The sequence below is a fragment of the Gymnoscopelus microlampas genome (genome assembly GCF_963454915.1).
Source record: "Gymnoscopelus microlampas genome assembly, chromosome: 14".
Lineage (NCBI taxonomy): Eukaryota > Metazoa > Chordata > Actinopteri > Myctophiformes > Myctophidae > Gymnoscopelus > Gymnoscopelus microlampas.
The window spans coordinates 40855383-40870235 of NC_139951.1; the positions used below are offsets into that span (position 1 = coordinate 40855383).

Genomic DNA, 14853 nt, shown 5'->3' on the forward strand with positions numbered 1-14853 from the left:
CATGCCCCTCCCCAAATCCCTTCTTCTTCTTTCCTGTCTTTTATTCTATGGAAATAACAAAACGATAGAACTTGCTCAAAAACGAATTTCACCCACTTTTTTGTCCTTTGTAAACCTGTGATGTAACAATAAAGCTGACTCTTTGGGTGACCTTTAACCAAAACCTTTTTCCATTGTGATATGTCTATGTTATCTCTCTCCCCTCCCCTCCCCTCTCTCTCTCTCTCTCTCTCTCTCTCTCTCTCTCTCTCTCTCTCTCGCTCTCTCTATCTCACACACACACACACGCACGCACGCACGCACGCACGCACACACACACACACACACACACACACACACACACACACACACACACACACACACACACACACACACACACACACACACACACACACACACACCAAACAGAGCACATAAGAAGTAAGGCTGTGAATCTTGTGCGATCTCACGATTCGATTCCGATTCTTGGGTCACAATTCGATACAAAAAAAAAGAAAAGAAAAGATTCAAAACTTTTTTTTTTTTTTAAATCGACATTTCATATCACAAACTAGAGTAAAAACTCCTGTAACTCCTGTAACTTTAACCAGCAAAATGAAATACATTTTTGGAAATTTTGAATCGTTGATAAAAATCGCAATTTTTATATTAATTGATTTTTTCCAACACCCCTAATAAGAACCAGTGCGTGTACATGTATACGTGTACGCGTGCGTGCATGCGTTTGCACAAAAAAAAACTTTAAAGATGTGTAAAAACTTTTGACCCTCCAAAACACAGGAAAAATCTTTGATTTTACGGGCTAGATGCGAAAAGTCGCAAAATATGTGAAATATGCGGAAAAGTAGCGATATGCCATTATGCGCCCTTTTTGAAAAACAATTACCCCCGCATAGTCTGCGCCATTGAGTTGGCTGATTATGCGATCACATATTAGTATTTTAATGGAGGGTCTAAAAAGAAAGAAACGAATGTGTGAGAGTAACCCACGTGTAGGATACTCTCACACATTAGTTTCTTTCTTTTAAAGAAATAAACTATTGTGAGAGTATCCTATGCGCAGGCCTGTATAGGCTAGGCTACTGTAGGCTTACTCTACTCTTGTGCATGTGCATGTGTCTCTAAACTTAACACCAAATAAAAAAACACTATAAAAGTGTGTACACATAATATTATGTGTGTCTGTGTATGCGTATGCATGTACACGACGTCCATAGCTGTGTGTACGTGACGTGCGTGCGTGCGTGCATATGCGTGTTCGCGCGTGCGCGCTGCAGCAGCAGCCTCGCAGCAGCAGCAGCCGTAACCCCCCTCCCCTCCCCTCCCACAGCAGTCTATGGTTTTCGGATTGATCCGACTTCTCTTGGCGTGTGTGTGTGTGAGTTCACTGTATTGTATCAGGCTACCGGAACGAGGAGGAGGGGGGTCCTTTTTTAACCCCCAAAATAACTCGATCGATCACAGATTGAGACTCCTCGCGACCACGTTTTTTTTTTATTTTTTTTTACTAAAGCTATTTTATGGGTCTTATTAATTTATCGTATTTTTCTTTAGTTTATGATTCGCGTTGTTTTTAACACTCCGGGAGGGCAGAAATGGCGGCCAACATGTACCGGGTCGGAGGTATGTCTGTCAGTGTGTGGATTCTTATTTCTTAACCAAAAAAAAAAACACGCCGTAGGTTTTTGTGCTCCCTTAACGCGGCTCAACGTGCACCGATGTCCCGCAGAACGCACGGCCACGGGACCGGGGCTCCATGTTGTAGCACCGGTCCGGGTCAATCGATCCGGGACAGAATATTGTCTATTTGTGAGATATTTGGGATTGTAAAAAACGGGTCAGGGCCTCGCGTTGTGGCCACAGCAGCAGCCAGCTAGCCGCCAGCCTGCAGCTACATTGTAGCTACATTGTAGCCAAAAAAATGTTTACAATGTGGGCTAGCCGTTACGATGCTGCTGTTGCTATATTGTAGCAACAGCAGCATCGTAACGGCTAGCCCACACTGTAAACATTTTTTTCCATTCCTATTGTTGATCGATACAATCGATCTTAATGGTTGTACTCGTGTGTACAAAATGAACCGCTGTGCAATAATAATAGGACATGCTTTTTTTTGACTGGGATGTGTGTAATAATAATCATCAGTGATCGATACGTGTATTAGTCATGGATAGGATAGACAGTAGAGATTGCCTTTGTATTCAATGCCTCCTCTCTGGCATGCATCCATTATTACACTCAGTCCTGCTTATTTAGCAAACGTTAGCAGCAGCTTCAAGTTTTTTTTTCTTAACTGAACGGATCTTTATTGCATCGCCTTTTGTTTGCATTAAAACAATGTGATCACCAACGTTCATTGGCGCATCCCTTTCGCACACAAACGCAGTCAGTTTGTTAGCAGCTTTTTTTAAATTTATTTTTAGCAGCACGACTCCTCCGGAGGAATCCATCCGACATCACATTATTGTGTCTCATTTTCATGGCGTCGTTGCGTCGCCACCGTCGGGGGTGAATGAATTAATTCACTTTCTCACTCCCTCCCAACAACAACAACAATACAGTCGATACATCTGTATCTGTATCTGTATTTAAGCCCAAACGACTCAGCAGCAGCACCCCAAAACATACTGGGGGGAAACAATGTATCTTTTGTGTTTTTAATGTTCTAATTCGATACAATAATGTATTGGAATGTGGGTCACGTGATGCCATGTCACTGTTGTCACACACACTTGTCATCATGGCTACGTGCTTTGGCCCGCGAGTTCAGGGCAAGAAATCGGAAACTCCATGAGTATGTGTGTGCGTAGTAGTTGGACTTGGGTCCAAGTGTGTCGCTTGCCGAAAATAACTTGTACGCAAGTTAACAACTAGTCGCACGTCACCGTATTACTACTACTACTACTACTACGGAAGCCGAGTGACAACGTATAGTGGCCTTGCCCGGGGTTGAATGAGGTTGGATGGCTGCCTCTCTCCTGGGGTTTGGTTGAGGCCACGTTTAACGTGACACTCTCACAGTGGGAGAGGACTGTACTTTCACAGTGGGAGAGGAGGCACTGTGGAGATTCAGTGTGTGTATTGTGAATGTGTAGCACCCATGGGTGCTCCTTCAGTCCATGACCTGCCCTGGGCAACATGATAACGTGAATGTCTGTGTGTTACACAAATCAAATGTGAGTCTGGGTAAAGCTAGGAATACATGGTATTGACATTGTTGGCCGATATCCCATTACCATAACCACTAAACCCCATATAGGTGACTGGAGTCCCTCAGAGCTCTATAGTAGTGTATTTTCTGTTATTGTGGGGAAAGCTTTAGCTGAAAATACCCGTCGTGAGCTTGTCGATCTGCTATTTTCTGTGAAAGCCTTCCCCAACATAATGACGCTGGGGTTTAAGTGTTTAATAATTGCATGTTCAAATCAACTGAACTGATACAATATTGCTATTCCCAGTAAGGTTTACCTTACACCTGTTATACAGTTCTGTGATTCTGGGTGCAGATGCAGACTTCTAAGAGACAATGCATTCTTATTTCCTGACTTATTAGGCCTACTGACTGATGCAACTTAAATGTAATATTTTTTACATTTTTCCAACTTGTTGACCCATTTAAAAGCGTCTCCAGAAAACGCTAATTGAATCTGCAGCCTTGATCATCACTAAAGGCTTTTTCAGCTTCACAGTCAACCATGAATATTATAATATAACTTAACGGCTCAAACCAATATATTATTTTGATATCAGTTTGATATTGATATTGCATTTCTAAGGCCAATATTGACATGATAACATTTAAGCGTGCATCCCTTCCCTATTTATGACCTTTTGCTGCGCGCTGTTCGGCTTCAGGTTATTGACTTTAAGGGCATCGGACCCCTCTATGATCATGGCTATAATCTACCATTAGTACTACTTATTGATGAGGTATGCTTTACATGTATTAAAGCGTTTTTGCTACTCTCTTGGTTTACACTACACACAGTTAAACACATTGACTCCTGGTTGCGGGTACTACTGTTGCCCCTCTGAGCATCTCCAGTTGGGTACAAAGACGGCACAGCAGTAATTGTTGAGGGGGATGTGGATTGAATTGAACGGATTAGCGGACCTGAACGGAATTAGTGAAGGGAGGGTGGTGGTGATCTGACTGACAGTCTGTGTGTGTGTGTGTGCACTTGGGGGAGGGGGTGGTTAACTAAGAGAGAGAGTTAACTAATCCGCATAATTGTGCCATCCTGATTTCAAGTCCAGGTCTTGACTTTTGGGGTTGCAGATGTCACCTTTAAGCGCATTTTATAGTCCCATCGTACGATAGCATCGCAGACCAAAAATAGCTGATCTACTGTATAAACTAAGCTCACAACACGCTGCATCCGCAATGCATTGTGAGCTTATAGATTTGCTACTTTTGGACGCCACCGTCGCACAAGGGAGCATAAACTAGGCATCACTCTACTTTGTCTCTCCTCTCTTTCCAGTCTCCACGCCACTGTATGAATAAAACAGAGGTGCCTTTCAAAATCAGTAATAATTGTTTTCTCCTCTTGCATTGGGGGCATTCTACCTCCGGTAATGGTACAGTACAGTGGCGTGACCAGTGTGTGTGTGTGTGTGTGTGTTTTCATTACAGATTACGTGTTCTTTGAGAACTCGTCCAGTAACCCTTACCTGATCCGCCGGATAGAAGAATTGAACAAGGTATTGAGGTATCTGTATGTCTGTTTGTTTTGTGTGTGTGTGTGTGTGTGTGTGTGTTGTTTGCATTTCAATGTGTGTTTCTGTGGCTTTTGTGCCTGGGGGGAATAGCTTGGATGCTTGTCTGTTTGGTGCTTCTGAGCCCCTCCTCTCCTACTCTGTGTGTGTGTGTGTGTGTGTGTGTGTGTGTGTGTGTGTGTGTGTGTGTGTGTGTGTGTGTGTGTGTGTAAAAGTGTTTGTAATATGATGCAACGAGGCAGATGTTACTGGGCTTGAACTGTCGTTGATATGGCAACCTGTCCGTGATCGGGGACACACCTGTGGGTGTGTATGTGTGTTGGGGGCTGGGAGTGGGTGGCCTCGGGGCGGGTGGCCTCTTTTTGTGGCTTTTCTGCACACAGTTCCCCGATAGGTGTGGGGTTGTAAGCTGCCAGCTTTATTATGCGCACATTAAGACTGTATATAGCCTACAAACCCTTGTAATTACCATACAGGTGGATATATCTAATCATAGACATAGTAATGGTAATTATACGCTTAGCTCTGTAACACTGTATATAGGATGAACCCATGCAAAGGCCTACCTGGAAATCCAGTCAAGAGATCTTGTTACAAGATCCAGGGCAGGTAGGCCTTTCCACGTCCGTTTTAAAAAAACTGAATGAAAATTAGACTGGCTCAGTTCAGAAAAAGTTATATTGCATAGAATTGATTATGTATTTTCAGAAGTTCGTCGCTGTATCCACCACAATCTGCTCCCCTCTCAGCATTCTAATCTCAGACTAGTCGATAAGCCTGTCTGCCTAATTGTACAGTCAATCCATCAATCATCCTAACTGACAGGCTGTCCCGCTGGTCCTGTGCTCCCATTATAGTGAACATATCTCGATCAACGCGCAAAGGAAAGCCGCCGGGGTCCCCGGGGAAATTAGCAGCCCGTGCAGCGAGGTGTTGCCTGCCCGCCGGTCTCGGTACCACCGTGACTCTGCTTGTGTGTTTTTCAGACGGCCAGTGGGAACGTGGAGGCCAAGGTGGTATGCTTCTACAGGAGGAGAGACATCTCACACAGCCTCATCCAGCTCGCAGACAAACATGCAAGTCAGTACTGTAGTAATACACACACACACACACACACACACACACACACACACACACACACACACACACACACACACACACACACACACACACACACACATACTAGGGCTGGGCGATATGATTAAAAATCAAATATCACAATATTTTGACCAATGTTTTGAGCTTGTTGGGTATTTTATGTTATTTTTGAAAATATTTATATAAAGTAGGCCTATGAATAGTATGAAAGTATATAGTAAGTCTTAAGTGATTAAAACTGGGAAAAGACTACATTTATGCCAAAATCTCAGACGATATCTAGTTTCAAACCACAATATTTATATAAAAATGATATATATTGTCCAGCTCTAACACACACACACACGCACGCACACACACGCATACACAGATTACACACACAGTCTTGTTATGCTGTAAATATCCAGGAGCTTTTCCATTCCTGTGCCATGCTTATACGTTGTAATATTTATTTCCATAAACCGTGTCCACTGTATTTTTGTTTACATCAAGGCTTCAATTTGAGAATTGTACATGTTGTAATACTTGGCAGAAATGTTGTCAAATTGGACTGGTGGTGGAAATAAGAAGGAATTTGGACGATTAAATTATGCCGTTTATAAATATGTGCCAACTGAGTAATTTGACTGCCCACAAGATGGCTTTGTTTTCCGCAGATAAACGGTAGACTGACATCTGTTACCTAAAATAAATGAACCACCATCATAAAATAATAGAATATTGATTTAATTAACTGCAGGCGATTGGTTTTGCTATTGGCGACTGTTTTCTTTGCCTACAATTATTAGTCTGTAGACCAGAGGTCTTCAACTTTTTCAGGCCAAGGACCCCCTAGCTGAGAGAGAGATGAAGCAGGGACCCCCTCTATATTGTATAAAAATTGTGTTTCAGATTTAACTGTTTTTGTTTACTTGGTCTGCTCTTTTTTCCCTCTACACCAAACACCTCTTTGCCAAAAAATAGCCGATCTACAAGCTCACAACGCCTCGCAGTGCGAGGCGCTGTGAGCTTGTAGATCTGCTATTTTTTGGGCAGAAGTTCTCCTCAGAAAAGGGATGCTAGGGTTCAAGTGGTTAAGGTAAAAAAAAATCCCATCACACAAAGTTTTGGCGGACCCCCTGTAGTAACTCTGAGGACCCCCTAGGGGTCCCGGACCCCCTGTTGAAGACCCCTGCTGTAGACTGTTAGCCGGCCGCTCTGTGGCTGCTTGTGTTGAAACGTTGTAGTTCCTAAAGCCCCGTTATACTTAGTTGCGCGCCGGTGTCGATGTCTTGTGAACTTATAGATCTGCTGTTTTTAGGTGCACGACGCGGCACGCAACCAAGTGTAAATCAGTCATTAGGTTTTTGCCGTCTCCTGATAGGAGGTAGCATCTCAGTGCTTTCCCCAAACTGCCCTGCAACTCCGCTGCAGCGAAGGCTGCGCATTCTGACCGGATTGGGAGGAGGAGTTGGGTTTACACCAGGGGTCTTCCACGTTTTCAGGCCAAGGACCCCCTAGCTGAGAGAGAGAGATGAAGCAGGGACCCCCTACTCTATATTGTATAAAATTGTGTTTCATATTATACTTTTTTTGTTTACTTGATCTGCTCTTTTCTCCCTCTACACCTATACCTCTTCGCCAAAAATAGCAGAGAGGCGTTGTGGGCTTGTAGATAGGCTATTTTTGGCCAAAGTTCTCCTCAGAAAAGGAATGCTAGGGTTCAAGTGGTTAAGGTAAAAAGAAAAATCATATCACACAAAGATTTGGCGGACCCCCTGTAGTAACTCTGAGGACCCCTTAGGGGTCCCGGACCCCCTGTTTGAAGACCCCTGGTTTACACCTCGTCAATGGTGGTGCTCTGTGTTTTGTCGTTTGTAGAGGACCTGGAAGAAGAGAAGGAGGCCCCGCCAGAGACGGACCTAACAGACAAACAGAAGCACCAGCTTCGCCACAGAGAGCTGTTCCTCTCTCGGCAGTACGAGAGTCTACCCGCCACACACATCAGGTAGACACGTGCACGAACACACACATGTCAGCATCTGCCATGCCTGCCACACACATCAGGTGCACGAACACATGCACATGTCAGCGTCTGCCATGCATGGCAGGCAGTACCCATGGGTAGTCACTCATTCAGCCATGAACATCAGGATCAGCCTCTGGTCATTGCTTTGCTGTTGTCGGGCAGAAACATCCATATTTCAAATGTGTGTGTTTTTGTTTTGTAAATTAATGTCCCTACTTCGTTGTATAAGAGTGTCGCTCAAAAGTAGTGAAAATAGCTGATCTAAATGCTCACTGCATTGTGTTGTGAACTTTTAGATGTGCTATTTTTGAAACAAATTTCGAAACTGAAAATGGTTACGACTGCCTGTTGATTTAGAAATATTAAACCAATGAAAAATATTAACAAGAGCTTGTGTCTAAATAATAACTACATTGGATCCATTTGAACACAGGTTCTTTTTCCCATTTCCTGTATAGTAACAGTTTTGGACATACAAGGTTTCCACCCAGCAACAGCAGCAACGATTGCCTACATCTGTTCTCTCTCATTGTCTTCCATAATGTTTCTCTGAACGTATATCTCCATTGTTTTTCTCTCCTAGGGGGAAGTGCAGTGTGGCATTATTGAATGAAACTGAAGCAGTGCTCTCTTACCTTGACAAAGAGGTGAGTTTGAGCAATTGTCCCCTTTGTATTTGGTCCTGGTTCACTGCAGAGATTCAGCATTGGAAATGAAAGTTATGGATCATGTTCACCTGTGTGGTTCTGGCTTTAAATGGCTCAGTTCACATTTCATCCGAGAACAGGTGTTTGTCAATGTCTAGAGAAATGTATAATAAATGTTGACGGTGATTGATTCAGGTCTGAAGAGAGGACAGGATAGCCTCCACCTATTAAATAAAAGGCATTTGCACACTTCATGCTCTTCCAACCATGTCTACATATGTGGGTCTTCACTAATAGGACGGTACCATTTCTGGTACTTTCTGCTCGTTCCGTTTCAGAGGTGGGCTGTGGATAGCTCAGTTTCAATCTAGATTATTATTTTTTTCTCTCTTTTTTTCTTGATAAAACAACAGAGGCATAACGTGCCTCTGTTGCATTTTAGCGTCTTCCTGGCACGTTAGCATAACGTGCCAGGAAGAGAGATGCTGTTATTTCCATTACCTTGAAATGCCCATAAATGATGTCATTGGCAGGAACCTTTTTGAGACATCCATAGACCATATTCACACGGCGGCCATGTTTCTATGAAGTCAATGAAAGTAGCCACCCCGGGTGGCGGCACTTTCAATGTTAAATTCCAATATGGCCGTCGTGTGAATATGGTCTATAGCTCTGACTGAGACACAGGGGGAGTAGACAGAAAGGTAACGTCTTATAGTGAGCATTACTGAGGACTAGTATATGGAGATAATGGACTGTTGAAAAAAGGCGATATGTAGGTGTGAATGGCAGGAGCTAATCGCCAAAAAAGGGTCCCTGGACTTTTTGACCAGACCGCTACACTCCAATAACTGAGCACGCTTGTTCATTGTCTGAATACCATCGATCTAACAAAACAGAACATAAATATAGAAGCACATTTTCTGTTGTCTGTCGTCATTTGATTATGGAATAATACTGTCAAAATGTCATGACTTGACTTGACTTTTACGATGAGATTTTAATAATACCCTATTTACAGACAAATGTACTAGCATGCACTGCATACGTAGCTAATACATACCGTAGATAAAGATTGACAAGAGAGAGTGGGTGGCCATACATGTTAAATAGATGTTTTAATAATATGTATTCAAAACTACTATCTAAGGGAAAGGAAAACGGCATGGATCCATAGAGCTCCTTTGAGCATTCCACTGGTTCTGGTGGAGAATAAAACCCTGCCCTCGTTAATTGGACTTGTTGTGGTCTCAAAAGGGTTTTGAAGACGTTGAACCTTGCAGAGTCATTATGAGGATCAATATCTATTATTTGATTTCTCCCGCTGCTTTTGTTGCCTGTGTGCCTGGCCTCACAAGTCTGCCAGATAACCTGCTGATTGAAATGTCAGCTCGGATGTGATTGTGTGCACTCACAAAAAATCACCAGAATTCATTATAGGGATGCAGTTATTATTTATCTCTGTAGTAATTTTCCTATCCATTACTTTGTCAAGTAATCGACAAGCATGTTTTTTGTATATATATTTTTAAAATATATATATTTTTAATTTATTAATATATATTTTTTAATTAAAGCTGCTCTATGTAACTTTCCTGTTCGTGTTCTACCCCGGATTTGAACCCAGGTCTCCTGCGCAAGTGCTGCTAACATTAAATGTTTTACCTCTGAGTTAATGGAGCCTGCCTGCTTGCTCAGGGGAGAAATAAGGCCACATTTACACGGCAACAATCAGAATCGAAAACGACAAAACGCTGTTGCGTTCTCACTTTTTATTTTGCGTTTACACGGGAGACGCACCAGTGATTGAAAACCCTGTAGTGCGCATGCCAGGTGGCTAGGTGCCGTCTGGCCGCTGCGCAGCCCTCCCGTCTAGTAGCCTGGCCCACACATCGGAGACAGAGACAGCAGAGCGAAAAAAATCGAAAGCAAAACCTAACTGCAATATGCAAACCGAAAGCGAAGCGAGACCTAACTTGTTGGAGACCCAGACAGACAAACGGCTTGGAGACGCAAACAGCCACGCATGCGCGCGACTCTCTATTGTATATTAGGATATATAATTCACTAAATCGCTGAGTCTGATTATGCCCTATACTTGTTGTACGACATTGCCGTGCAAAAATGGCAAACAAACAAACTAAATGTTTAATTATCCCCATGTCTCTCCGTGCCTCCAATGCAATGTTCTTGTTCTGAAAAGCCCTGTCCTAGAGTCAGGATAAGACGGGGGAGGGGTTCAACTTTCATTATTACAGAAGCAAATCCCTCTTGGTTTTCTGTTATTCTCTGAGACTGGCTTCATGTTAGCAGTTTTTGTAATTGACATTTTCTTTTGTAGGATACATTCTTCTACTCCCTGGTGTACGACCCCACACAAAAGACCCTACTGGCAGACAAAGGAGAAATTAGAGTGGGGCCACGCTTTCAGGCAGATGTACCCGATATGCTACCAGAAGGTAAGACACACACACACAAATATGAAGTGGATGTGCGAATACTTCCTTTACAAAGACACACACACACACACACACACACACACACACACACACACACACACACACTACGCCACTGGTTCTCAACGTGGGGTCTGGCGGGGACCACCAGGGGTCCAAATGGACCCTTACGGGTCTGTAACTCGAGAGCATTTAATTGGAACCAAATGGACCCGTCCATTTGCAGAAAGCAAAATGGTATCACATGATGGTCCGTGGGCCTCATGCATATCAAACTGTGGGGGTCCTTGAAATTAAAAAGGTTGAGAATCACTGCATTACACTCCACATGCATTTACACTAATGTTCACTATGTCAGTGGTTCTCAAACCTTTTCATGTCAAGGACCCCCAAAATGATATGTATTTAGCTGCGGACCCCCATCTAAAAAAATATTTTGTGCCAGGGATTTTTCAAAAATGGCAGATCTGCAAGCTCATAGTGCGGCACTCGGTGCCGTGCTATTAGCTTGTATATCTGCTATTTTTTAATAGCCAAAGTATAAAATATGGTTAAAGTGGTTAAAATTATTGTGACGCTACATTAACTTATTTAGTACCCCCCCAAGGACCCCTGGGGGTCCCCGAGAACCAATGCACTATACTGTACATGATTCGTGTGTTCATTCTTTCTCTTGCTGCCACAAAAAATGTGCTTAAAGACATTTGCGGTTACACTCACACACGGACGCACACACTCACACTCTAATGTACTTTTGTGTCACACAGGTGAGGTAGACGACAGAGACCAGTCCAAGCTGGAAGAGAAGCTTTGGGATCCAGAGTGTCCGCTCACCAACAAACAGATAGACCAATTCCTCGTGGTGGCACGGTATGACCTTTAAACCTCTGACCCCTACAGCTGAAAGCCCCTAACTTGTCCCAAACGCTATGATGACCCTTACTCTCCTAAACTCTGTGAGGAAGACACTTAAAGGGATATTTTCACTTTCAAACATGTTTGTGGTCATTTTAACATCTACTTAGGCTTTTGTGAGCACCCCGGACAGCTTTTATGTCGCTTGATTCAGTATTTAGATATTTGATATTCATTTTATCAGGCACACCCCCCTTAGATTCATTGTAAACACCCGTAGTTCTGGTGACTGATATTGTCCTTCTTATGCGTGAGGGGCTGTGTTCTTTCAATTACTTTTTTCTTAAATTAAAAATAAATGAATAATGAAAATAGTAAAGTAAGTAACTACGACATCAGTGGTGGTCTCTAATACCTCAGCCACTACAAAACCTACAAACCATATGGCCATGTCCTTATGTTAGAGATGGTTTCTGAGGATACCATATGTCAAGTTAAGCTCTAATAAGAACGATTTTCCAGGGCGGTCGGGACCTTCGCTCGAGCGCTGGACTGCAGCAGTTCGGTCAGACAGCCCAGCTTACACATGAGTGCAGCCGCAGCCTCGCGAGATATCACACTGGTGAGTCACACACACACACACACACACACACACACACACACACACACACACACACACACACACACACACACACAGGCCCACAGAGTAGACCTGCAAGTCGCACAGGGATTCATCGAAAGTAAGCGACCCATCTCCTCTTCTTTGCACTCTCCCCTCAACTTCCAACAGTTCCACGCGATGGACACGCTGCATCGCCACGGTTACGACCTGTCCAGCGCGCTGAGTGTGCTGGTGCCCGCGGGCGGCCCGGTGCTCTGCCGGGACGAGATGGAGGAGTGGAGCGCCTCGGAGGCCGGCATGTTCGAGGAGGCACTGGAGAAATACGGCAAAGACTTCAACGACATCCGACAAGACTTTGTGAGTGTGCGATCGAGTCTGAGTGTGTGTGTGTGTGTGTGTGCCAAAGCCAGGCTCATCGTGAATTGTTATTACATTAACATATTACTGGGCGCGAAATTGTGACCGTTTCGTTGGCACATGCTCCTGAAATTTAATATGCGTGACCTCGAAATATAATAAGGAGCGTTTGTGCGAGTGCAAATAATTGTTCTGGTGCAACTTTGTCTTATTTTTTCCCCCACTCGAAGGGCCCCTTCACTGTACATTTGCCAGTTACAGGGTTCCCACAGTCATGCATTTCCTGGAAATGCTTTGAAATCAGAAAAAAACTGTTTTCCAGGCCTGGAAAAGGGTTGGATTTAATCAAATGTTTTGGAAACTGTTTGGATATACATAGTTTTTGGCTATTAACTTAGTTTAAAAAAACATTTCTAACGTAACGTGAAATATGTAACATGGTAAAATGTTTTGCTGCGCTGCACGAGCTGCGTGAGTGTGGCCTAATGTATACAGGATGTCACGTGATAAACATAATGGATCTACAAGCTAATCAACAGGTTGCACCATGATACGTTGTTAGCTTGTAGATCTGTTCTTTTTGTCTCGTGACACCTTGGCTCGAGTCTGTCTTGGGGCATTGATAGCACACTGGAGTAAGAGTCTCATTATTGTACCGTATGATTGCTTAAAGGCCTGGAAATGTGATCAAATACTTTGGAAAAGTTTTGAAAATTCATTGTTCAAAATGTGTGGGAACCCTGCAGTTAGTAGGCTAAACTCAGTATGTTCCTTGTAGTCTCTCTGTAGGGCAGTAGGTGCTATGTATTGTGGAGTTAGTTTCTAGTAGTAGTAGCGGAAATGCTGCTGAGTGCAATCGCGGCGACATTCCAGTGTTTTCTGTGCGATCATAATCAGTGTCAGTGGCCAAGGAGATAGAGTTTGGGAATTGGAAGGTTCCCGGGTTGAGCCTGGGCGGCTCCTCGTGGCTTAGCGCCGACGTGTCCCTGAGCAAGTCTCTGAACCCCTTTCTACTCCCGATGAGCACTTTGGTACGGCTGCCTCCGCCATTGGTGTGTGAATAGGTGTATATAATACCGTAAACGCTGTTCGAGAAAGGCGCTATATATAAATGCACCATTTATTTACAATATAACAGTGACGGCCCAACATTCATTGCTTCTTCATCCTCTCTTCTCATAACGTTTCTACAGAGGCACGCTGTTTATCTATGGGACTCCCTCTTTCTTTGGTGTTTTGCCTTGATTGCGTCTAAACCCTAACATTTAACTTCTCTAAAACTGTGCCTAAACCTAACCCTAACCTCACAAACACTATGCCTAACCTTAACCCTAACAGCAATGATGCATAAACCTAACCTAACCGAAACACCAAAGAAAGAGACTCTCCCGTTTATCTATGCTTTATGTTTGCACAGAAGCACACCCTTTTATGTGTTGTGGACCTACAATGGTGGCAATACATTTCCAGTTATATTAAACAAATACACTATCACAGGGAACAAATGAAAACACAGTTGACGATCTGATTAGAGTCGGTGTAGATGGTCCTCCTCTGGAGAAATTCAATGTCTCTGTCTCATTGAAGAGATGGATGAAAGAGGGGCGCTCTGTCCCTCTACACCCATCTCTTCTCTGTGGAAGACCACAGTAAAGCCAGGAGAACAAACTTTAAATCCTGAGCTCAGGATATTGCATAAAGCCCCAGTGGTGACCTGTCATGAGTTATTTAAGGCTACTTTCGTTGTTTTATGGTAACTTGTTGTAAACTGTACTGTTATAGTGCCAATGTTTTTTATCGATAAAATAAAAGTACACTACATTCTGTATATTGTTGGTGCTCCTAAATGTTTTGCAGACTAGAGCATGAGTGCATATTTCAAGCCATGATATATGTACTTAATGTTTGTGGAAGTGTATGCGCTTTGGTTGTGTGTACTGTAGAATTTGAAGTGTTATTTTAACTCTGAGCATGACCTTTACCGGTCCATTTGGTTACATTTGTACCCTCGGAGTTAATTTAACATTTCCAGTTATATTAAACAAATACACTATCACAGGGAACAAATGAAAACACAGTTGACAATCTGAT

At 43.3% G+C, this 14853-nt stretch overlaps 1 protein-coding gene across 2 annotated transcripts in view; it reads left to right on the plus strand.

Annotated features, from left to right (window-relative positions):
* The first annotated feature begins 1285 nt into the window (after positions 1-1285).
* mta3 (metastasis associated 1 family, member 3) overlaps positions 1286-14853 on the plus strand; it is a 32593-nt gene continuing 19025 nt past the window's right edge. The window contains exons 1-9 of one of the 2 annotated variants that reach the window (XM_084077521.1): positions 1286-1623; positions 4637-4704; positions 5706-5799; positions 7678-7804; positions 8409-8472; positions 10814-10931; positions 11696-11798; positions 12306-12405; positions 12574-12762. In XM_084077521.1, the coding sequence (XP_083933647.1) occupies positions 1596-1623; positions 4637-4704; positions 5706-5799; positions 7678-7804; positions 8409-8472; positions 10814-10931; positions 11696-11798; positions 12306-12405; positions 12574-12762 (891 nt within the window). In that variant the 5' untranslated portion in view covers positions 1286-1595. The remainder of the gene's footprint in view (positions 1624-4636; positions 4705-5705; positions 5800-7677; positions 7805-8408; positions 8473-10813; positions 10932-11695; positions 11799-12305; positions 12406-12573; positions 12763-14853) is intronic. The other variant, XM_084077520.1, reaches the window with a different exon arrangement.